The following is a 25,409-nucleotide window of genomic DNA, read 5'->3' on the forward strand; positions in this document are numbered from 1 at the left end:
ACTAAGTTTCTGGAACATTTATGGAAGGAGTCTCCAGTGTCAGTGTTTTGTAACAGTAATTTTTGAAGAGTCAAGTAATCATAGTGGACAGAGTGAAAATTAATGTAGTACACAAGGTTTCCAGAGAAACAGGACGTTTCAGAGGTTGTAGGAAGTGAAACAGTGTGTATACACAGTACAGTATGAATGTATGTATGTATATATGTATATGTCTGTAGTGAGTTTCAGGTAAACAGGATTTTATCTGTGGTAATCTGTGGATATTGTTATGTTAAATAAACCCTGGAGTACTCCTTTAAATACCATGCGACAGTCCACTGACTTTAGTGTTTTCCTTAATTTATTTTTTATCCCTTTGTGTTGAATAAAGGTTGAGGGACATGAACTGTACCATGTTTGAAGGTAGAATGTTTGCTGTTCCCTGAACATTTTCCTATCAGTTGTATGTAAAGCAGCCCGTGCACCTGCTAGTCTTCCATGCCTGTAGCACAGGGACGTGACCCTCCACTGTTCTGCTCTGGCCTCTGATTGGTTGCTGTGAGCTGTTTTGGGTGCAACCTGGATCGCCTTTCACCTGTGCGTCTGTTCCCACGCCCTGTGTGCGTGCGTCCGTGTGTGTGTGTGCATAAAAGCCTCGCTCTGCTTCCCCCTTACCTGTCATTAAAAATGGCAGCTGCAGCTACTATCTCGGTGGATGAGGACCACTTCTGCTGCCCCGTGTGTTTGGAGGTGTTGAGGGATCCGGTGACTATTCCCTGTGGCCATAGTTACTGCATGGAGTGTATTAAAGGCTACTGGAGGAAAACTGAGCACAAGTCAGGTTACACCTGCCCTCAGTGCCGGAGAGGCTTCACCCCGAGACCTGCTCTGGCCAGGAACACGGTGCTGGCAGGTCTGGTGGAGAAGCTGAGGGAGAAGCTGAGGGACGCCGAGATCCAGGAGGCTCCTCCTGATAAAATGATTGAAGTGGAGTGCGACGCGTGTCAGGGGAGAAAGCGCAGAGCTGTGAAATCATGTGTGAAGTGCTTGGCCTCCTATTGCGAGACTCACCTCAAACAGCACAAGACACACAAACTAACCGACGTAACCAGACAACTGCACAAGAGAGTGTGTAATCAGCATGGCCGGCTGTTCGAGCTTTACTGTCGCACAGATCAACAGCTCACCTGCCCTCTTTGCGTGACGGACGGACACAGCGGACATCACACAGTGCCAGCTGTCGAGGAGAGGACTGAAAAGCAGGTGAGGTGAAATTTTTCAGAGATTTGACACACTTCAGAAATTTTATATAATAATGTCCATATTTTCAAGTCACTTAATTTGTCGTTTAGAGCCAGTTTCCCAGAAGCTTCCGTTACAAGTCAGTGCACTTATGTCTGTTCTAGCATAACCAGCCATTTTATCTTCATGCATGAATGAAAAAGCAAACATTGTTTGCTGAGGGAGGAGATTAAAGGGTGGAGGTGAAACGTCCCTTGCACTGATTCTGAGAAATCCATGAAGCATGAGCTTACATAACAAGCAGACTAACAACAATTGTGTGTGTGTTATAAAAATGAAGGCAATTTAATGCACGTCAAACTGAGACTGGTTAAATACAGCACTAAATGTTAAAAAAAGAGAAAAGAAACGACATGAAAAGGAAAAGGAAGTAAGATTTCAGCCTTAGTTTGTCTGCTGTGTGAACTGTCTGACATTGCAGAGTAATGATTAACTACACAAATACTGTCTCAGTGTCCAAACAGAATTAGCAATACTGATTATGATTTTATTGACTAAGTGCAAACGTTTGGCATGCTTTGGATTCAAGATTGGAGTTTTTTTTATTTGCTGTATACACACGAGAGAGTTTTTCATTCTTACTCATTCCCTGTGAGTAATTATAGCCCTTCAAATCATTTTCCCTTCGTGGTTTTTGACTCTGCACACAGTGTTATCTAAAAATAGATTTAAAAAATGGAGCTGAAAATACCTTCTATATTTACCTAAATATCACGTACATTTCACTTGTAATCTTAAGTCTTTCCACATGTGATTATATTAGTGATATGTGATCTGAGAGTGACATGAACACAAGTGAACACGTGACGTCATGCGAACAATAAGGGATCACGTGAAATTGAATTATTCATGTGATAAAATCTGAGTAAATGAATCATGTAAAATTATATGCACAAATAAATGAATCATGTGTACAATTCACATATGGAAATAAATAAATCATGTATACAAGTCACATCAGAAAATGAATCTTGTTAAAATCCTGTGTGAAAATAAATTATGTGTATGAATGATGTGAAAATAAATCATACACATGATTCATTTATTTTCACATGTGATTCATATAAGATTTAATCACATGTGAAAATAAATGAATCGTGTATGAATCATATGTTAAAATGAATGAATCGTGTAAAATCACATGGAAATAAATGAATTATGTGTATAAATAACGTGAAAATAAACAAATCATGTGTATGAAAATGTAAATAAGTGAATCGTGTAAAAATCACTTTTGGAAATAAATGAATCGTGTACGAATAACGTGAAAATAAATGAATCGTGTAAGAATCACGAATCACATGTAAGAATCACGATTCATGAATTACATGTGAAAATAAATGAATTGTGTACGAATAACGTGAAAATAAATGAATCGTGTAAGAATCACGAATCACGTGTAAGAATCACGATTCATGAATTACATGTGAAAATAAATGAATCGTGTACGAACCATGTGAAATTAAATAAATCATGTGAAAGAATCACATGTGAAAATAAGATGATGAGTCATGTTCAAGAATTACTTTAGGGAAAAATGAATAGTAAAAATCACATGAAAATAAAAATGCATTTTAAAAAATTATAAACATGAACACTAGCCTTATATTTATGATCTGTGTCTGAAGTCTTACTGAATGCCTTATTGCTGTTACTCCAAAAACAGAGGCAGTTAGAAGAGGCCTTGAGAAGATCGAAACAGAGGAGCAAGGAGAAAGAGAAGGAGCTTAGGAATATCATGAAATACCTCAAGGTAAGCAGAGTGCAATAACATAACCTGTTCTTACTGAATAAATGATGAAAAATAAAAATACTTCTGTTGAATTGCGATTTATTGTTTTATAGTAAATAAGGAATAAAACACTTGGGGCATTATGTTACAGGAAAAAAATTCTCAGCTTCGGTGTTGTAACAGTTCACTCAGCGTTTTAAACTTCCTGAAGTGTTTTATTCCTCTTATACCACAGCAATTTGCCTAAACTTACATTTTCTTGTTTAAATAATGACATCATACTTTTTATTCATTTATAGTTACATTTACTGTTGTGGAACAGTTAACACTTACAGTATAGCAGCTCTAACAGTTGTTCCCTCACCAGCCTCTCGAAATTAAAGCCAAAAAAAAAAAAAAACAATGCAGCTTGTCATGTTACCAAGAATCCATAAAGCGCAAACTCCTCTGCCCTGAAGACTTCCCCATGGTGGAAAACCTACTAAAACTGGAGACTCCTTCTATAAATGTTAAATAACCATTCCCTTACAGAAAACATCACCATATAAACACTTGTTATTGAACAGAGAAAAAACACATACAACACATGTTTAATCTGTTTATTATTAGGCTTAGATTATATGAAGTGTCCCCCATACAAGTCAAATCTGAGAATGCTGTAATTTAGTTATTTGTACCTTGTTAAGAGGATTGTGTTCCCTGGAAGAAATAACTGGTGGACATTTCTAGAAGTAAGATTTCACATCCAGCAACATACTGTAATTCCAAAATCCCAAAAGTTAATCCTGTCCAGTAGGTGCTTTGGAAATTCTTCTTTCATCATTTAGCTCAAGTTATCCAGATAACTACAAAATCCTGACTCAACAAAAAGCAGCGTTACTGACTCTTTCCCTCCTCAGCGCTCAGCACAGGCCGTGGAGGAAGACAGTGAGAAAATCTGCACCAAGCTGCTGCGCTCCATCGAGAGGAAACACTGCGAGGTTAAGGAGCTGCTCAGAGCTGAAGAGAGAGCCGCACTGGCCCAAGCTGAGGGACTGCTCGAGCAGCTGGACCAACAAACTGAAGACACCAGGAGGAAAGAAGCCGAGCTGGAGCTGCTCTCACACACTGACGATCATATCCACTTCCTGTTGGTAAACTTTCTTTTGTCTTAAAGAGTGGCTCGACTGGCCTGGTTTAGCTCCACGTAACCGAGCATGTCCCTGGAGAGGAAAAGATGTGGATCCGGATGTGGAAAGAACAAATGGCAGATCTGAACTTAAAATGACACATCTGAAATTTTAACCCTTGATTTGAAATGGGAAGTGAAGTTTTATAGTCGAATTACGTCTCATTGGAATGTATTCCATGGCTTGAATTGTTGTGCAAGTTTTCAAGGTCAGTTTGAAAATAATCAAGATTCAAATTCTACTTTTGGTGACAGTAACGAAGGACTGTCACTTTTTCAGCAGGTGCTGAATCAAGTTGCTGCAATTTAAGAATCTTTTAATCACCCAAAGTGTATTCCTTCATATTTTGAGCCAATTTTTCAATCTTGAACTTGCTTGAACTTCCAGGTCAACTCTGTCCACTCTGAAATGTACTGCACACTTTTTCTGTTTGTTTTTTTTTTGTTTGTTTGTTTTTCAGATTTCCATTCATGAATATTTGATTTCTAGATTTTGTGTTGTGAAATTAAAGTCAGCAGAAATGTCAGCATATTATATGTATATAATTTTATGAAAAAAATCCCATTTTAGTGTGTGTCAAAATAAAATAGCAACCCCAGAAAACTAAAAAAAAAAAAAAAAAGAAGTTAATAAAATAAAAGAATAAAAAAATTCATTTTTTGAAAAACAAAAGAAAGACGAATGAACAATAAATGATCACAATCCATTTCGAATTTAGATACAAATTTTCAGAACACTACATCATTGGCTGAAATGCAGATTGACTCAGATATAATTGAACTACAAAACTCCACTTACACATTCAAATAATGTCAAGAAAATTCAGATTTGTAAATTTTAAATTCAGATTGTTGTGGCATTCTCATTTCTCATTCCAGGTCTGCCCTTTCTTTCTGTTCTTTTTCTTCCTGTTTTTGAGTTGTTGTTGTTTTTTTGTTGTTTTGTTTTGTTTTTTTGCATTTCGGAAGTCCCTGGATGTCGTGTTTTGAAAATCTGAATTTGAAAATTTGAATATGAAATTTATTGTACCACCAAAAACTTAATTAAAATTTTCTCCAGCTGATTATTATAGAGCTGAATTGAAACCTTGCACACAAATTCAGGCCATGGGATACAATTTCAATCATTCAACTACAAAACTTCATGTACAAATTCAAACATAAAAATTCCTATTTGTAAAATGTAAAATTCGGATTGTAGCAGCACTTTTCTCATTGCGTAAGCAGAGAGGTGATGTTTGGTATTCATCTGATTCCTAATTTCATATTCTCATCATGCTTTTTTCATCTGTTTGTGTTCAGAAATGCAAGCCCCTTTTCGTTCCTGCTGATCCTGATGAGCTGCCCGGTGTTGACGTCCACCCATACTTCTCACTGATGGTCCTGAGGAGAGCCATCACAGAGCTGAGAGAGCGAGTGAACGATGTGTGCGACAGGGAGTTAGCCAGGATCTCGGATTTAAGTGAGTTCAGCATCAATATCAAGCAAACTAAGAACTTCTGAACTTCTTAAACCAAAATTCTCAACTCCACTTGACTGATCACTTTTAAGGATGGCTGAGGGTGCCAAACATTCAGTGGTGTGCTGTTATAGGAAAGTAATCAGTGATTACTGGTGTGATGCTGAACTTGTCCTGTACTTTCCTGTGTGCTTCCAGTTAAAGATGAGCAGAGTCTGTCGGCTGAAAGCACTTCCCCTGTCCCTGTATGTCCTGAAATAGGTACTGAACCCTAACACACTCCTTGAAACATGATCCACAACATCTTTAATTAAGATTAGGGCAATGTCCTATATGAGCTGATCATTCTCATTAATATTTTTCAGTTTCTCCTGTGAAAAGTGTGGACCAAACACAAAGCGAGCCAAAGACCAGAGCCGACTTTTTACAGTGTAAGCATATTTTTCCCAGAGACCTGCTAATTACAACCTTTGATCTGAGAAATACTTGCTGAAATACTTTCAGAAATACTTGCTGAAATATATCTGCTAATGTAGTTTTGCATTAGAGCTATGATGCTAATGTAGCTAATGAGTCCATCTCATCCAAAAAATTTTTTCTGTAAATAATTACGTCAATCCATTTATAGTTTCTCAGTAATGTGAAATATGATTTAATGTAATCTATAAAAGTGTTAACTATAAAAGTGTATAAAACTAGATGTTGCCATATAGTACATAGCTATATGCTGTAATGTTATGGTTGCCACCATCTTGCACAACCAACCCACAGATTTTTTTTATTTATATTTTTTTTGGAAGAGAAAGATTGAAGTGTTCAGAGTGACGTGATAGTTCCACTTTAAACATAAATAGGTAAATATTATTTATGTTATGTCCATTTATTTTTGGATTTTTCCTAATTTAGTCTTGGCTAATTCCCACTCACCAGCCAGCTCTCCCTTATCACACGACAGCTACGAAGGCTAACAAGTGCTTCCTCTGAGGCAGATGAAGTCAGCTAAGTGCATCTTTTCAAACTGCTGCTCATGCAACATCAGGGGGCGTCATAACACGCTCGGAGGAAAGCGCTATCCACCCACTTCTGCACACACGAGCTCACCCAGTTGGTGCAGCAGAAAAGTGCTCACGATACCATCGGGAGATCAGGAGTTCAAATCTCAATGATGCCACAGCTATGTGTGGCAAGGAGTCCGAGAGAGCAAAGTTGGCTATGATCTGTTTAGTTGGGAGGGATGGAATACTCTCTACTAGCCACTAGGTGGCATCTGTGAGTTTATTTATCTGGAAGAGGGCAGATAGCTCTTTCCTCCAAGGGTTTTACACTGCCCTGTGACACAGCATGGGCAGCAGTTCAAAAGATGCTTCACATTTCTGGGAGAAAGTATGTTAGCCTTTACCCTCCCCAGCTGTCATATGATAGGAGGAACTGGCCAAGAGCAAATTTGGGAGAAAATGAGAGAAAAGAAAGAAAATATCACAAATGAATAGCAACTGAAATAACTGCAGGAGCACATGGGATTAGTCAGAACTCCTTCAGGAGAAAGTAGGAGAGGGTCTAAAAAAGTCCTGTGCACGTATTGTTTACAGTAAACTGTCTTACCTCATGACCTCACCTGCACAAATCTTAGTTTCCTGTCACCAATAAACAGCCCCATTGTTGTTATTTCCTTCATCTACAGTCTGCTGTGAGGTGACGTTGGACCCAAACACTGCCAACTCCTACCTCTGCCTTTCAGAGGGGAACCGGAAGGTCAGCACCTGCTACGAGTCCCAGTACTATCCGGAACATCTGGAGAGATTCAGTGGCTGGGCTCAGGTGCTGGCCAGGGAGGCCGTCTCCACGCGCTGTTACTGGGAGGTGGAGTGGAGCGGCAGTGGTAGGATCGGTATCGGAGTTTCTTACAAAGGGATTAACAGGCATGCTGGGAGCACTGACGGAAAACTGGGCTGCAATTCCAAATCATGGATTTTGAACCTTTCCGATGGCCATTGTACATTTCAGCACAATAAAACCAAGCTGGAGATCCCATCTCCTATTTCAGCCAGGATAGGAGTGTATGTAGACCACAAGGCAGGGATTCTAGCCTTCTATTGCATCTCTCCGAGAAGGGACTCTATGACCTTGCTGCACAGGATACAGACGACTTTCTCCCAGCCTCTGTACCCCGGATTTTGGCTTGGCCTTGGTTCCACACTCAAACTGTGCTCCATACTTAACTTCACAGCTTAGAGAAGGGGGAATCCACAAAGCATCTTATGCTAGCAAGTGGACTTGTGGTACCTTTACTATTTAAAACCAAATGTGTTCAGATTTACATAGGAGACTGGTCTGGCCAGGTCGTATTCCTGAACTGACCCACAGGCTAGAAAACCAAGAAGTGAATAAAAGTATTATTTGAAGGTAATCAGTAAGCTTAGGTAGCTAACTGATGTAAACATGACAGCTGTTTAAACTTGGCAACTTGCATGAATTTTGCAAGATCTGACAGCATGTTTACCAAGTAGCCATAATCAAAGCCATCCTAGAAGAAATCCCATTGGTGAAAATTGATGACAGATATAAGGTGCAGTTAAAGATATTAGGTGCAATTAACATCAGATTTTGGTCCAAATCTAAATTGAAAAACATCAGATTTAATGTGATTTTTGTTGTTCACATGGCCATAAAAAGGAAATCTATATAATATATGAAGGAGAAAAGCCTCAGATTTGGGTGAGGCATGAAACTAAAAAAAATTATCAGACACCAATATGAAAAGGCTCATGTCTTCAAGGACAAACATCATGCCACTCATTCAACGAGCTTCATCAGTTGTATTAAGATCCGACACCATGTTTACCACATAGTCATAACCAAGGCCATCTGGAATTCCCATCGGCGCAAATTGATGACAAAGATTAGATGCAAATGAATGGACATGAAAGTCAATACTTTTGACCTGATCATTCATCTTGAAGTTGCATTGCCATGCATCAGATTTCAGGAACAGCTGTGGTCCAAATCAGAACTGATTTTCTTTCACACAGTCATAAAAAAAGGAAATCTGTATCACATTTGTGGGGGGAAACAACTCAGATTTCAGTGAAGTGTGAAATCATAATAAATATCTAACTAACCTTAACAGGCTAATCTCTTTAAGAATAAACGTCTTTTCGCCTTGAAGATGTTTTGCCACGCCAGAGGTGCCAACATTGCTAAGAAGAAAATCACAGCAGACAGAGTAAAACCGGAATTTTACCACAAAAACCTTGGCGCTCTTCGGTGGACAGGACGGCCTCATTGTGTTAACACTTTTATTACTGAAATCAAAGGAAATCAAACAGATCCAACAACTTGTCTGCCAAAGAAAGACCTTAAATATCTCAATACGTTAAAAATTAGAAAGACCTCATATGATATATAATGAAAGAATATTAAATGCGAAATACTCACCATTTGTTTTCCATTGGCTCATGCATTCACAGTTTAGAGGTCACCTAGATCGACCAAATAGACTTCATGTGTAAACTATAATGAACTTTTGTGGTTACACAACTTCACTTTTTGACCATATAGCATACAGTTAGGGAATTATTTATAATCACACTATCCGGTGTCACCCGGATGAGGACGGGTTCCCTTTTCAATCTGGTTGCTGTCAAGGTGTCTTCCTCATATTGTCTCAGGGAGTTTTTCCTTTGCCACCGTTGCCTCTGGCTTAAATTCATAAATTAAAAAATGCATATCCTGAATTTATGTATTTCTGTAAAGCTGCTTTGTGACAATATCCACCGTTGAAAAGTATGGTATGTCCATTAAAAGTATTACAAGATAAAACTGAATTGAATAAACAGTCATGCAATATGAAGGTAACTGTAAATGCACCTTTCACGTATTGTCGTAGCAAGGGGTCAAAAATCATAAATGCTACAGCTGAACTGTAAATGCTGGCACCTCTGCTGCTCATTCGATGAGCTTCACTGATTCAAAATCTTGTGAAATTCACATCATTCCATTATATCTGACAGCAAAATATCCTCAAAATACTATAACTCAAACTACTATGACTTACTATTACCAAAAGACAAGTTCAGATAACCTGCATGACTGAAAACCTTCATGTACACACATCTGTCACAATATGTGACATTAATAAAAATATGCAACACTCTGGCTCAGTCTGTAAGGCTTTGTAACTGTTTATTGGTAACTGTGCAACAGAAAAGCAGCAGGCAGCCCTTTGAAATGAGGTGATGAGTTGATTGTCGAGCAAACGCTCAGATCTTGTTGAAAGCAGCAACATCAACACTCTGGACCTGCACGCAAAATGGAAAAAGACACCGAATTAATTAATGGTTGATTGAACAAAATGATTCTCATCTGTCTCTTGTGCTATGTGCTGTGTTACGGTAATGTTTTGGGATAAACTCAGCACTCACATAGTCTTCGAATTTGGTGATTTCCTCCTCGAGTATGTCGACTCCGACTTTGTCGTCCTCGACCACGCAGTTGATCTGCAGCTTCTTGATGCCGTAACCGACGGGCACCAGTTTGGAGGCACCCCAGAGCAAACCGTCCATCTGCACTGAACGCACACACTCCTCCAGCTTGGCCATGTCTGTCTCGTCATCCCACTGAGAGAGAGAGAGAGAGAGAGAGAGAGAGAGAATGTAAAATATTTTAATAAATAATACAAATAAATTTTAATAACAATAAATAATTATTAAAGCAATAATAATGCATTTATTTGCATGACTAATACAAAATAAACAAATAAATGCATTATTTTAATACATATTAAAATTACTGTTATTTATTACATTAACAAATAAAATAAATTTTAATACAAATATATAAACAAATATTAAATGATGCATTTATTATGTCTGAGAGCAATGAAAGGAGGAAGAAACTAAAAAAAGGGATTCAATATAAAATAAACAAATAGATAAATTCATTTTAATAATACTATTAAACAAGTATTATTATTATTGTTAAACAAGGGATTTGATAAAACTAATATATATATATATATATATATATATATATATATATATATATATATATATATATATATATATATATATATATATATATATATATATATATATTAGTTTTATCAAATCCCTTGTTTTTTTCGTCCTCTCTTCTCATACAAATAAACGCATAAATATTATGTTAATAGGTTGTTAATTTATTGTTATTAAAATAAATTTTATTATTTATTAAATTATTGTAATAAATAGTTTTATGTTTTTATCCATTTCTTTCTTCATCCCTATTTTCATTTCTTCCTGGCCATTATGTAAGAATTGTCACTCAAAAAAAATGCATTAATATTATTTTAATACTTGTTTAATAGTATTATTATTAAAATGAATGTATTATCTATTTGTTTATATTATATATATATATATATATATATATATATATATATATATATATATAATACATACAACTATTAATAAATTTATAATTAATCATACTGAATTACTTTAACGGTAATAAATAATTCTTAAATTAAAATAATGCCTTCATTTGTTCCCTAAAGCAGTAACAATCTGAGTGCGTACAGGTTTGACGTCGAGTATGATGGAGGACTTGGCGATGAGGGCGGGTTTTTTAGCCTTCTTCGCGGCGTACTCCTGCACCCTCTGTGCTTTAATGCGCTCGGCCTCTTCGTCTTCCTCGTCACTGCCAAACAGGTCGATGTCGTCGTCCTCTTCTTCTTCTTTTACCACCACTTTGGGTTTCGGAGCTGGAGCAGCCTAAAGTTGGAGAAGATAATTCAGTGTGAATGATTCTGTTGATCGTGACTGGATAGCGCTAGACCTCTGTGAGAGAAATGAGATCTGATTACAATGCATACAGAAAGCAGAGGAGAAAAGTGGATATAAAACCAGAAACGGTAACAGAATCAGTAAGTTCAGCAGCTTTACTGCAATGGTTCCTTTTCCCTAACACTCCTTTCTAGACCTGCTGTAGTTTCAGTACATATTACTAACACACTGCAGGATGTGGACCACGTGCATGCATCGTGAGCGTACGTGCCGTTTTTCCTCACCTGTGAAGCGGCCGCTGCTTTGGGAGCCTGACTCGGAGTCTTCTCCAGCACAGATAATCTGCTCTCTAGTTTGGACAGCATGGCCCTCAGGTCATCCACCACTGACCAAAACATAGCACACACAGCACAATACTTAGGTAAAGTGTTCACTAAACAATACAGAGCTGTGTATTATAGGCTTGTGAGATGTGTGTAATATGCCATCAGTGCTTTGGTATAAACAAAGTCATAATGTTAATGTGAATGCCGTGATTCATCCGAGCTGCTAAAGAAATTTATTGGGAATATTTTTTCACACTAATGGATTCGTCTGTTTTATTGCTCTGAGGAAACCGTTTGAGGTGCTAAAAAGAACCCTACAAGAACGTTTCCCTTTCAGAAACGTTTCCAAGCAGATAGGTTTCTTTTGTAGGCAGTGAGTGCAGATACAGTTTCAGCACACATGAATGCTTTTTTGTCTTACTATACTTGTGAGGACCTTCGACTGGCATAATTAAATTTAACCCTAACCTCATCCTCAGTAAACAAAAGGAAACTTTTTTTTTTGTTGTTTTTGTTTTAAATAAAGCTGCAGCTTTTGTAAAAATACACATTTTCGTGCATCGTGTGTCACTGTCAGACTTTCCAATTCTTGTGGAGACATTTGGTGCTCACCAAGATATAAAACACACACACACACACGCACGCACACACCCACCTTTGTGGAGGTTCTTGTTGTCCAGCTCCAGGCTCTTTACTCGTGAGACCAGCTCGCTCTGATCTTCTGATTTGCTGGCATTCTGACTCTACAGGCAAGAACAAAACAGAGACGATTAGAGGCTCTAACTGCCAGAAGGAACAAAACAAGAGTGCAAACATTTTCCTGACACACTGCATTAATGCCAAGCTCTGAGTCTGTGCACTGGAATACACACCATGCAAGTGGGCAAATTAAAACAGCATTCCAAGTGGAGCACAAAGCAGTGTCAAAACCTCTGAGCGTGCTTCTCAATGTGTGTGGTTTACTTTCAGTTCGCTTTTATGTACTTGTTTTTCCAATTTCCATTTGTTCAACTCCAAATGACCTGAACATCATGTCACAGAAATACCGATGGGAAGTGTGAGAAACGGAGGCGGGCACATAACGTTCGGAATAATCGGCTGAGGTTGGAGTTGACGCCTTCCTTGGCAGAGCAGTGAAAGAAAAGTAGAGGGTGTAGAATAACATCGACAGCTGGCTCATTTCCATACACTCTGCCTGGATCACTATTATTTACTTACTGCACAGGAGGAATGAGATTCCTTCACAGTAAATACAGAATGCAGATTAGATAACAGAACAATGGCGAAGTGGGATCTTTCGGTACGCAGATACAGATTTTATGTGAGGAATAAAACACATCAGGATGTCTGTTATAGGAAAATAATCAAAGATGAATGTGTGGTGTGATACTTTCCAACAACAGTGCATCCGGTTTATTTTACTGATTTAATTCTCTTAAACCACAGCAGTTTGCCAACAATAAAAATTGCGCATTCATTAAAGAATGTCATTTATGTTTATCCATTTATAGTTACATTCTGGAACGTTCATGAAACAAGTTAGTTCCTATTCTAATGTTATAGCAGCTATAAACTCTTTTTTCCCCTCTCTTGAAGTTAACAATATAAAAAAAAAAAAACTCCTGTCCTGAAAACTATCCTGTGTCGGAAATTTTACAATTACTGCTTTACCTCTGACTATTATAAAGCACTGAAACTGGAGACTCCTTCCAAAAACACTAAATAAACATCTCTTGGTGAAGAAAACAGCATCATATTGTAATTAATTATTTATAATATTCATAATTATTCATAAAAATTCATTTTTACAACAGCAAGAACACTGTCTAGGAACACAAGTCTGATCTTTGTCTCCTTGGTATTGAGAAACGTGTGCAGTAAAATCCAAACACAAACCTAAAGCTTAGTGTTGAGTAACAAACGTCCTTGACGTTTAACAGTGTACTTCCGCTGAGTCTGAAAAGCTAAGCCTCTAAACGCAGCATGCATGTGTAGCCTTATTCAGTTAGCAGCACACATGCACATCACACACACACACACACACACACACACACACACAGTGAAGCAGGAAGAGTGTGTATTCTGCTCCTGCGTCTGTCCCATGCAAGGCCCGCAGTGCCGTGGCACTTACAGACTTGCGCTCGCGAGGCTTTTGGGAACGGGAGTGTGCTTTACCCGACTGCAGCGCTGCCTTCACCTGCCCACACAAAACCCCGGGGCAGGAAACACAACAAGAGAGGAAAAAAAACAAACAAAAAAAAACATACACATGAGGTTAACATAGTGTGCTCTCAACAGTACAGGAAGAGAGAGAGAGAGAGAGAGAGAGAGGGAGAGAGAGAGAGAGAGAGAAAAAAAGTATTTCACCTATAAAACTACACAAACAAAGAAGACTATATTTATAATCTGTACATCTTCCATTCAATCAATATTCATTTTCTTTTATTCCTTTTTCCAAAATCAAACAACAAAAGACAACTTTTACCGTGGCTATGAAAATTTTAGTGGACAATCTAGACTCTGAATATGATGTTATATATAATGTATATTAATATATAAATACTGAATTCAACATTTATATTTTGATGGTTCTTCTGTTATGACCCAGAAGTTCAGGTGGTCCGTGGCAGAAGTGCAAGAAATTTGTGTTTTGGTTTCCTTGCATTTCTGAATGTAAGCTTTGCTATGTATATCCTTTTCAAAGGTGCCAGGAGGGTCATTTTAAAGGAAGATGACAAGAAAATAAGCTGAATTTTTGAGACAGTCCTCACTGCAGAATCAAAAGACCAGGGGGTGGAGCTGGATCTGATCCAACACCTCCTAACCTCTAACCCATACAACACTGTACAACACTGTACAACACATTAAACACAATTAACCCGCCTGAAACACACTAAACCCCCTGGACTTTTTTGCTCGACTCCATCCGGGTAGAAAGAGCTGGATCAGGTCCCACTCCACTCTGTGGACTTTTTGTCCTGCAGCAGGAGATACATGGAATTTTTGTGTTGATGTGTACTTTGATATGACCTAGGTGTTTAGCATAATTGCGTTATGTCAGCTTGCTGTTTTTTAATAAATATGCAAAATCGGAAAACAAGTCATTTTCTGTTTTCATTGAAAACATGTCAAGACTGATAAATAAAATATGAATCTAAAATTTAGTATTTTGGCTAATATTCTAAAACATCCTTTTACAGAGTCTAGATTGTCCACTAAAATACAAAACATTTTTTAAATTCATAGTCAAGGTGATATATTGGTAAATTCAGAGAATGCTAAATTTTTCATTTTCGGTTTTTGGATTTTGAGATGGATATGGATTGAACAGAAGACACACAGGTTATTTATTTATTCAAACAGCTTTCACTGGCCTATTTTTTAAATAAATGTTATCAGTACATGTTTACTAGGACTACACAATATAACATGTTAATAGTTCTAGCCTTCGACTACAGATCAGGCTTTAGTGTTGCATTTTGGAACCTCAATATGTGGCAATAAATTTGAAACTGTATAACATCATAATTTGTACAGAAGGAATGTGTAAATGTTTGTTCATCTGCACACAGAAAATTACCACTAAAGAACACACAAAAAAAAACACACAGATATCAGGCATGCTGCAAGGCAAAAAAAACTGTCACCACCAACACACATGAAGTACTGGACATAACATTAACATCAGTGTAGTCCATGTAGCTGCTGGATTAGCTGATGGCATTTACACTGCACAACATCTGTGAGAAGGTAAAACATTTTCATAGAAAATAAGGAAGATATGTTTAAAGAAAAGTGGACATTTAAAAACCGAGATAAGCAAAGTGAGGAAGTGAAGCTACAGACTGAGCAAAGACAAACTAGCTCAGCCTGGTGACAGGTGCCAAAACTTAGAAGCCAGCAGACAGCCGGGAATGAGAACACAAACAGTAAGGACTTAAAGCTTTGCTGATTCAGGTTTATGGAAGATAATTAGCTAATTAGTAAATGAATGATAAACACATAACTGAAAGACTATCTTTAATTTATACGCTATTATTTGATAGGTTTTATGTAATTATTTTATATGAGATTAAAAACTAAGCATGTGCTAGTGTGAGCCAACAATCCAGAAGAACTCAACCAACTATTTAATTTGAATCTATACAGCGATCAGCCATAACATTAAACCACCTGCCTAATACTGTGTAGGCCCCCCTTGTGCTCTGACCGGTCGAGGCCTGGACTGCACAAGACCTCTGAAGGTGTGCTGTGGCATCTGGCACCAAGACATCAGCAGCAGATCCGTTAAGACCTGTAAGTTGTGAAGTGGAGCCTCCGTGGATTGGACTTGTTCGATCAGCACATCCCAAGCACAAGATGCTTGATCGGATTGGGATCTGGGGAATTTGGAGGCCAAGCCAACACGCTGAACTCTTTGTCATGTTCCTCAAACCATTCCTGAACAATTTTTGCAGTGTGGCAGGGAGCATAATCCTGCTGAAAGAGACCACTGCCATTAGGGAATACCTTTGCCATGAAGGGGTGTATTTGGTCTGCAACAATGTTTAGGTAAGTGGTACGTGTCAAAGTAACATCCACATGAATGCCAGGACCCAAGATTTCCCAGAAGAACATTGCCCAGAGCGTCACACTGTGTCCGCCAGCTTGCCTTCTTCCCATAGTGCATCCTGTTGCCATCACGGAGACACACCCGGCCATCCACATGATTTTTTTTTTTTTTTAAAAAAGTGATTTATCAGACCAGGCCACCGTCTTGCATTGCTCCATGATCCAGTTCTGATGCTCACGTGCCCATTGAAGGTGCTTTCGGTGGTGGACAGGACTCAGCATGGGCACTCTGACTGGACTGCAGCTACACAGCCCCATACACAGGAAGCTCAGCAATTTGTGCTCCAGTAGCTCTTCTGTGGGATTTGACCAGACGGGCTAGCCTTTGCTCCCCACAAGCATCAATGAGCCTTGGGCACCTATGACCCTGTCACCGGTTGACCAGGTTTTAATGTTATGGCTTTTTGGTGTATACTAATGGAATATTGTGGTGTGTTTGGTATTTCATTATCAGAACATGCCTAAGTAGGATTTCAGACTTGGTATGAGCAGAACTCAAAATAACAGATATCTGAATCTGAATGGTAAGGGGGGGCAGTACTCACTCCGGCTAGGGACTGCTGGATAGCCTGGCGGGCTTTAACCATGTCCTGCAGGAAGCCATTAGCGTCTGTCTCCTGAAAGCGTACAGCCGGGTAGAGAAAGCCGAGTCAAAGAAGCAAGCGAGGGGCAGACAGGAGAAAGGGCAAGCAGGTAAAGTCAGTACAAAGCAGCCATGCAATGTGTTAGGGGATTAAAGAGCTTTGAAAGAAGACACCACACTTCCTTCTTTAGCCACAGACAGACATAACAGCTGAACAAACAGTCTGATACTCGTAATATTGCTTATTATGAGATCTCAGAATTCATAAAGTCCTTATCGGGCAGGATTTACATAAGGGTCTGTTCTGATTAATATCAATGAGGACGAGACCACAGAGAAAAGCTGGACTAATTTCCGCTGTTCAGTTTTGTATAATAAGGTACCTGAGGAGCCGAAGGTATGCCGTTTATTCCCTCGTAGAAGCGTCGCTCTGCCTCGTCATATTTGGATTTGTCGAACCAGATCTTCTCCTGGGCCAGGCACTGGAGTCCGCTCATGATGCTGCTGCGATAACAGAGGACAGAAAACATAGTGAGCATGGTAACTAGGTTAAAAATAACGACAGAAACCAAATAAACAAGTCTTGAACTTGCACTACGACACACTATGACTTGAAATGCTGAATCTGTATCCGAGCGGATTGATATTTTTATAATCTGACCCACCGACGAATTTTATGCTGTCATTACTTTACTTAACCAGTCACGTGAGCACTAAAGATACTTGACGGCCCACAAGTCAGAGCGAAACTGATCAGGACAACCAAATGCACAAATTAACATTTATGTTTTGCTTCATCAAATACATTTTACACTGAAGTCTCAACAAAACCTGAATCCTTTTAGAAATGGAGCTAAAATGTTAAATTACTGTGTAGTCTAGGCTATATTTTCAATTCACTTGAAGCACATGCCGTGTGAGTGTGAGTGTGTGTGTTTTTGGGGGCTGGGGGGATTATGGTGGAGGGTGGAGCTTCCTTTCTGTGCTTTTTGGTGATGTATACCATTGCATACAATGAAATAATGTTTACGAGTCTATTACAAGTACACCTATATATGCTCAATATGCATTACTAGTAGAGTATGCCACTGCATTACACCTATTAACCAAAGACTCCGACCACAATATATTAAAAGTTATATTAAAATATAAATTAAAAGATAATAAATAAGACCTCCATCCATTTGGCAATTTTCTGTCAAGCTGTGGAAAAGATTAGTCACAAATCCACATCTATAGCCACAAACGAGACAAATTGTGTTAAAGCAGGCCACCGTGATGTTAATGAGTTGCTAGGTGACTGAATCAGATCAGTATCTTGTATATGTCAGTACCCAGATGTCTGATATTTGTATTGTATAGAACAGAGGTATTCAAACTAATAACTGCAGGGGGCACTGGTGATGAGTTAGATGGAAAATACCAAAAAATAAATATTGAAAATGATCGCATCAGACCTGCCAACCTTTACGCATTTTGGGTAGGAGCCCCAAATTTTAACAGTGGAGTACTGCAAAATACATCCAAATACTCTGGAAGCCCCGCCCCCTTTTCACACCAGGAATGTTTTGGTTTTCAGTGCTTGAAAGAAAGTCTCCTGTTTTAACAAGACTAAACAAGACTAAAAATTTGCCTGAAAATTTATTAAATAGACTTACAACAAAGCGGTAACTCTAACACTGTAGAAATAATGCTAATGCTACAGATAATTAAAAATAAAGATCATTAAAAATGCTGTTTGTTTATTTTGGCTGCCTGAGCTGGGTGAAAGTGATGAAAGTCATGATCTGCAAAAACTGGGAATTGAGCTTCATGGGCAAAAGTTTGAATACATCTGGTATAGAAAAAAGTGAAAAGTAGGATTGAGACATCACTAACACTGAGCCTAGGGCTGGACAATATGACAATCTATCAATATCATGATATAATAACATCACAATATGCTTTACTAAGAATCATCAGTACCATCAGGCACCAGTGGTTACTTTGTTACTCAATGGAAAAACTAACTGACCCCTCCATTTCTTTGTAAAGTACTTTCATTTCTGGACAAAAATCTCTGAACCAATAGTAGCCCTTGTTGGCGATTTGTTAGTAAAACGTCAGTGAAATGATGTAAAATGTCAGTGTGATGATGTGTTGTGATGTGATATTTCTGGCCATATCACCCAGCCCTAATTGGGACAACTCTAAAGAAGTCTGGCGATGATGCTGTCTGGGGAAATCATCACAGGTTCTACAAGGTTTTCTTCCAGAAAAAGGTTCCAAGTAGAACCTCTTTAAAGCTGAACAACAAAGCTTAACTACCCAAAGAACCCCGGAGAAACCCTCTTCTTCTTTTCCATTTATTTAAATCTTTCAAATATCACACTTTACCTCAAATACCTGTAGAATGGAATTTCAGGGTTCTAAAAAATAATTATCTGCTGTTAGATCTATGGACATGGGAACGCTTGTAAAACCTCAGTAAAATCCATTCATTGTTTTTTGCTGACCAGGCCTGTACTCAACAGTGCAGGCCCAGAACCTTCTTTGTTATCTATTGGATGGCTTTTTGCTTTTTTGTTTCCATGCAGCAGATAGAAACCACACAAACCAGGAAGAAGCTTTGATATCTTTTTCAATGGTTTGTCACCGTAAACCATAATGACGATGCAACTAATAACACACAAGCAGACAATCGAGGGCTTGGCCTATGATGGCATACTTGTCCCGTTTTCTCTGAGTGGGATGCTCCGTCTCTGAGTAACCCCTCTTCCTGCGTCCCCTCTGCGGCTCGGAGAATGAGCGCTGGTTTTTCTGAGCGCTGTAGGACCGAGAACGGATACGTTTGCCCTCCTCTCCACTGGGCTGAGTCGGTTTCCGTTTAGCTCTGAACACCAGGGAGCGGTGGACGACCTGCTCTCTCGGACTCGTCCCCAAGCTTGACGAGTTCTGAAAGTAGTCCTCGGCTTGCTTGTACATGTTGCTGTTGAACCACACGATCTCGCCTCTAGAGCCATGCACAGGCCCGAAAGCCTCGGGGAAGAAGAAATGGTCTTCTGAGGCATGACTTTCCGAGTGGGATGAGCGCTGAGCTCTTCTTCTCCCGCCTCCATGGGGGTTGTGATGAGTACTGGTGTTCGCTGAGCCCTGCCTGTGCCCACCTACTTCCGTGGGGCGGGACTGAGAACCCCTCTGATTGTCCATCTCATCATGTGTTAGAGCAGAGGCAAAAGGAAGGAGCTGACTTGTTTTAAATGTTAAGTTCAAAGCCAATCAGAAAGTAGAGATGCACCAAAACGATACTGTAGATAATGAGACTACTATTGGCCCAAAACACTGCCTTGGACTTTCCAATTCAAACACTGCCATGTTTCATGCCACAAGCAAAGCCTGTTAAGAGTAGACTCAGTTACTATAAGCATGTTAGTATCAGATCAGTATCTGGTGTAAGCTGTTACTCAGAACTTTTTTATCAGTATCGTATAACAGATGGAAAAATTGGAGCACTGCATCCTTATGAGAAAGTTGCAGAAGTTCAACAGCTAGCCACACTGCAGACAGTCTCTGGAAGGGCAATACTCCGCTATGTGCTGATACAGGAGTCGGCAAATCAGAAACTCATTAGCTAGCTCACTGGCCAAGTAAAAGCTCTGATGTGCTGTATAGTCTCATGCTTGGCTTCCCAGAAACCTAACTGACTAGGCTAAAGCTAAAGCTAATGTGATGAAATAAAGCACTAGCTTTATAACTAGCTACTTAGCTAGTTAAACACTTTAATGTACACTAAGGGCTAAGAACACGTATATGATCATTATCCTCTTCCAACAAAGTTTTTGACATAGAACACTTTGCTTGCACTGTAAAAAAAAAAAAAAAAAAAAAAAATTTGATGCGAAAGCAAGTTGATGGCAAAAATTTCAGCCATGAACTGTGTTGTACTGTCTTTGTATCGTTTACATGTCTGACTACACCTGAATATTCATGATTCTGAAAACATTTGTACCTGTAGCTACTGATTTGTCCACCCCTGCAATAACCATCTATACACTATATGGCCAAAACACCCTGACCATCACACCCATATGTGGATATTCCCCAAGGTTGGAAGCAGACAATTTTATAGAATTTCTTTGTATACTGTAGCTTTACAATTTCCCTTCTCTGGGAAATTTAAGAGGCCCAAACCTGTTCCAGCATGACAATGCCCCTGTGCACAAAGCAAGCTCCATGAAGACATGGTGTGTGAAGGTTGGAGTGGAAGAACTCGAGTGTCCCATACAGAGCCCTGACCTCAACCCCACTGAACACCTCTGGGATGAACTGGAAAGCCAGCTGAACTCCAGGCCTTCTCGCCTGACATCAGTGCCTGATCTCACTAATGCTCTTGTGGGTGAACGAATACAAATCCCCACAGCCACGCTCCGAAATCTAGAAAGCCTTCCCAGAAGAGTGGAGCTTAGGGAATACATATGAGTGTTATAGTCAAATGTGCACAAACTTTTGGCCATATAGGCTGTATTGTGATATACATCATGCAACATTTATGCTCCTAAGATGAAGTCTGTCTCATTTGAAAGGTAGTATAAAGCTGTCTCATGAACGTTTAATACTGACACAGGCCTCACGAGCTCATCATGCGACTATTGGATTTTTGTTAGTTGGATGATTTTGGAATAGTGTAAATTGTGCAAAAGTGCAAAAAGGCAACAGAAAGGTTTTACATGAAAAAAGAAAATACATTTCAGTCTTTTAATCACGTTGGGTTTCCTTTTACTTCAACTATGAGAACTCTAGCATAAACAGTACGTACACTAAGTAGCACAATGATGCTTTGCAAATATTGCCCAGTTGTAACATATTACAATGCAAGCACAATTTAATACAAAATGCAAAAATATTCATCCAACAGTCTCAACATGCGTATTGAATGGAAACAAGCTTTTTTTTTTTTTTTAAATACACAAGGGTACCATGCTCAAGTTATACATAACAGCTACCAATACTGCTGATGAAGATATATTAAACATGCCCCAGAGAAAAACTATAAATAAAGACAATGCTTTACATTAAATCAATGTAAGAAGGGAAATAATATCGCATACATTCAAGTAGCAATCCATATAATGCACATCAACAGTCTGTTAAGGATCTGCTCACGGTCTATATTACGGTCTATATCACGGTCTAAATCTCCTTGATTGTCCATCGTGATCAAATCCACATGCCACCAAACCACACGCATTCAGACACTCACCTTCTGGTGTGCTCAGAGGAGTAAAAAAGTCAAGCCCGGCTTTTTCAGGGTCTCTTTAATAACGAGCATTGTAACCATTAAAAGAGGAGAAGCATAAGTGCAAAAGTTTAAGCACCCTGACTTCATGTTTCATGAAATGCAAACATTCATTGAATGACACAAATTTCTCATGTTGCTTATGTTTTGTTTTGTTTTTTTTTCCTTCCAAAGTATTGTAAATGCACTGAAAGAAACCATGACCTCACATGATTATCCTGGGCAACAACCAAAAAAAAAAAAATTATAATTATAATTACATATTTATCTATTATGTATTATTTCTTTATTATATAATATATTGTATAACATTTATTAAATATTTATTATTTATTATATACCAAATATTATAATTATATATTGCTAGAGATATCTTAGGAATAAAGAGGTAAATTTATTTCACCTAAATTCAGAATGTCTGATACTTCAATAGGTTTAAACGTGACGCAAAAGTTACCTGAAGTTGATTATTTTCCAATAACAGCATGTCCTGAAGTATTCCTCATGTATCGCAGGAATTTGTCAACGATTACAAATTCTCATTTATTAAAGAGGAAGTTCATACTTTTTATCCGTTTACAGTTACATTTAATGTTGTGGAACATCTGTGAAGAGTGTTATTCTTTTTATCATGATAAAAAGTCATTCCCTCACCAGCCTCTCCTTCTCTCTCTTCAAATTAATAACACAATCAATCAATCAATCAATCAATCAATAAATAAATAAATAAAAACCACAACTTGTTACAGAGAAACTGGAAAACGCAATGTCTGGTTCTCTCCTTAATTGTTCCACCACAGGAAAGTCTTAAAGACCTGACACTGGAGACTCCTTCCATAAATATAATATAAACATCTCCTTACAGAAAATATCATAGCAACTGTTTTTCTGTTAATTAACTGCACAATTTGTAATCCATTTATTATTATTCTTCGATTATGTGGAACGTCCACTATAAAAGTCCCTGTGTAAGCTGTTACTATAAAAAAAAAAAAAAAGTAACTTGTGCATTAATGAGTGCATTAATATTAATTTACGATTTGCATCTGTGCTATTGTCCAAGCTGCTGCTGTGGAAAATTAATCAACACCTTCTAACCAATCCGAATCAAGAACCTAGCAGCGCGACTCAGTGGTACAAAATAAATGAAAGGTTTTTCAGCGTTTCCATAAAGTCTTTGTAAATTTGAGGCCAAGTCTGAATGTTCTGAAGAGTTTTAAGTTTGGATCCAAGTCTGCATGAACTAAACAGAATAATGCCATCGCTTCATATTGGGCCTTGACTTATTTGTGTGTTGCACCAGATCTTTTTGTGTAGTAACAGCTCATCTCAGCTTGGGTGAACATGTATTTACAGAAAAAGATTAGGTTTGGTTAATGGTTAGCTATCAAAAATCAATCACTGGATTTTTATTTTTTTAGAGACTACTCCTTTAAACTGTCATTACTGAGCCCTGTGCCAGTAAAATAGAGGAAAATATATGCAGAATATATGGTCTAGGCTTAATTACGCGTTTTGTTAACACCATATGTTGTTAAGAAGAGCGTTAATTAAGTGTAAAGAAGTGTAACTGAGTGTAAAGAAGTGTAAAGAAGTAGGTTAGTGTCAGGGTTGAGGTTATGTGCTCAGCTCAGCTTGTGTGTATGCTGCTATAGATAGACTTCCTGACAGCTTCAAGCCATTTCAGTCTCAGCCACGTGGCGATAAAACCAACACCAAAATACTTCCACATCTCCAGGAGCACGTTATAAACTACATTTTAGCTTTTCAAAAACACCGCCATATACCCATGACCATAAAAAAGTTTATTTCACTTACTTTTAAAGCTTCCGTGTAAGGCAGAGGTCTGAGTGAGCGTCTCGCGCAGAACAGTTTGTTCAGAAAAGGGCTTGCTCTCTACGGCCTGCTGAACTTATTCACGAAAGAGGGGAAACTACAAATGTACTAACTTATAATGTTCTAATATTACATAGTATATATTATTTAAACAAATTGTATGTGTTTTCTTTGTTTACACCTCTTTTTCTATGGGGTAATGAGCAAAGGAGAGCGACACTTTTTGCCGAATACGAAAGTTCAGAAAGACAGTGTTCACCCCCACAAAGAGAAAGTGGTATGTTCCAGAAACTTTGTACAGTGCAACATTGCATACTTTGAAGGGAGGAGAGTGACAAAAAATAGAAAAATATTAAACTATATAGATCATGCAATAGGTAAAATCCAAATGTATCTCTTATTAAATTATTGATTTTTTATTAATTTATTTACATTATTTTTAGAAACATTATATATATATATATATATATATATATATATATATATATATATATATATAATGTTTATAAAATGGAATGTAAATAAATTAATAAAAAATTCATAATTTAATAAGAGATAACAAATTTATCACTCCCTGCCTTCCACTGTACTGAAACATGTGCAAGTTTGAGACCAATCACACTGAAAATCTGTGAGGAGTTTTTCCATTTTTTCCATAAAATGCGAAATAAACAAAGGTTTTAGAATTCTGACATATTTAAAACAAAGAAAGTACATGTTCAATATCATGAATTTTTATAAGTCAAGATTCTGCACTATTTCTAGGTCCCTATTAAATATAATGTCAAATGTGTAATATTGACCATGTTAACAGCTCTGTATAAAAGGTCAGATTTTCCTCATGCCTAACGTCTTCTACTGAAGCATGTGCTCAGACAACACTCCGATGCATTTGATCTAAAATGGATCATAAGCTTAACCTTTTGCACCAACTTGTGGAGTCCATGCCAGCTTGAGTGTACACTAAAAAACTCTGAAATAGAAAGCATTTTCACTAGTGCTCTCAGACTTTTGGACCCCACTGCATGTGCTTATAAAACCCTGAGAAGCTTTTTAAAATGTTGTGGAAGTGGACAGTTTTCATTATTAGATTTTCATTTTCTAATTCCAAACAATTCCAGGAACTGACATTGCAGTTCTTGTGTAATGTTAATTCAACCTTAAATAAGTTTATCCTTTTAAACTGCCAAGAAGGGTTTCCAGGTTAGCTCGACAAAAGAAGAAGTTTTAGTCTCATATTATTGTCTCCTATCATTCTCTGATCATGTCCATCCAAACATTAATTACTGGTTTTCTGTAGGAATTTTTTTGTTTACTATTAAATACCAACGGAACGTAATGGGGCCTTCTGTCTTGCGCAGATGATTATCACGGGA

At 38.0% G+C, this 25,409-nt stretch overlaps 2 protein-coding genes across 13 annotated transcripts; one reads left to right on the plus strand and one right to left on the minus strand.

The window, feature by feature from the left end:
• The first annotated feature begins 527 nt into the window (after positions 1 to 527).
• ftr87 (finTRIM family, member 87) lies at positions 528 to 8,849 on the plus strand. Its single transcript, XM_034314649.2, has 7 exons — positions 528 to 1,242; positions 2,948 to 3,034; positions 3,913 to 4,146; positions 5,484 to 5,643; positions 5,839 to 5,901; positions 6,006 to 6,071; positions 7,322 to 8,849. Exons 1-7 carry the CDS (start codon positions 667 to 669, stop codon positions 7,870 to 7,872), a joined length of 1,737 nt encoding a protein of 578 aa, XP_034170540.2. The 5' UTR covers positions 528 to 666; the 3' UTR covers positions 7,873 to 8,849.
• A 956-nt stretch (positions 8,850 to 9,805) lies between these two features.
• On the minus strand, positions 9,806 to 24,172 carry eef1da (eukaryotic translation elongation factor 1 delta a (guanine nucleotide exchange protein)). 12 transcript variants are annotated; one of them, XM_053227411.1, is made up of 10 exons: positions 24,016 to 24,115; positions 22,162 to 22,214; positions 19,630 to 20,111; positions 17,306 to 17,423; positions 16,885 to 16,956; positions 12,384 to 12,471; positions 11,687 to 11,787; positions 11,196 to 11,390; positions 10,062 to 10,256; positions 9,806 to 9,938 (listed from the first exon to the last, which is right to left on the minus strand). In XM_053227411.1, the coding sequence occupies exons 3-10, from the start codon at positions 20,109 to 20,111 to the stop codon at positions 9,900 to 9,902; spliced, it is 1,290 nt and encodes a 429-aa protein (XP_053083386.1). In that variant the 5' UTR covers positions 22,162 to 22,214; positions 24,016 to 24,115; the 3' UTR covers positions 9,806 to 9,899. The 12 variants fall into 12 exon arrangements, with proteins under 12 accessions (XP_053083386.1, XP_026802147.1, XP_053083387.1 ...); XM_026946346.3 differs by having other exon boundaries at positions 17,306 to 17,426; XM_053227412.1 differs by lacking the exon at positions 16,885 to 16,956 and adding an exon at positions 13,860 to 13,925 and having other exon boundaries at positions 24,016 to 24,114.
• Positions 24,173 to 25,409: the final 1,237 nt, after the last annotated feature.

The sequence above is a fragment of the Pangasianodon hypophthalmus genome, chromosome 21 (assembly GCF_027358585.1).
Source record: "Pangasianodon hypophthalmus isolate fPanHyp1 chromosome 21, fPanHyp1.pri, whole genome shotgun sequence".
NCBI lineage: Eukaryota > Metazoa > Chordata > Actinopteri > Siluriformes > Pangasiidae > Pangasianodon > Pangasianodon hypophthalmus.

What these genes read in the sequence shown, in the direction of transcription:
- ftr87 (XM_034314649.2), top strand. Translation starts at nt 667, where the DNA reads ATGGCAGCTGCAGCTACTATCTCGGTGGATGAGGACCACTTCTGCTGC. An exon ending in AGGAGAGGACTGAAAAGCAG is followed by an intron (nt 1,243 to 2,947) that starts GTGAGGTGAAAT and finishes CTCCAAAAACAG; the next exon opens with AGGCAGTTAGAAGAGGCCTT. An exon ending in AGCCAGGATCTCGGATTTAA is followed by an intron (nt 5,644 to 5,838) that starts GTGAGTTCAGCA and finishes GTGTGCTTCCAG; the next exon opens with TTAAAGATGAGCAGAGTCTG.
- eef1da (XM_026946346.3), bottom strand. Translation starts at nt 20,111, where the DNA reads ATGGACAATCAGAGGGGTTCTCAGTCCCGCCCCACGGAAGTAGGTGGG. An exon ending in ACTCAGAGAAAACGGGACAA is followed by an intron (nt 17,427 to 19,629) that starts GTATGCCATCAT and finishes CTGTTATCGCAG; the next exon opens with CAGCATCATGAGCGGACTCC. An exon ending in GCATACCTTCGGCTCCTCAG is followed by an intron (nt 16,957 to 17,305) that starts GTACCTTATTAT and finishes GTACGCTTTCAG; the next exon opens with GAGACAGACGCTAATGGCTT.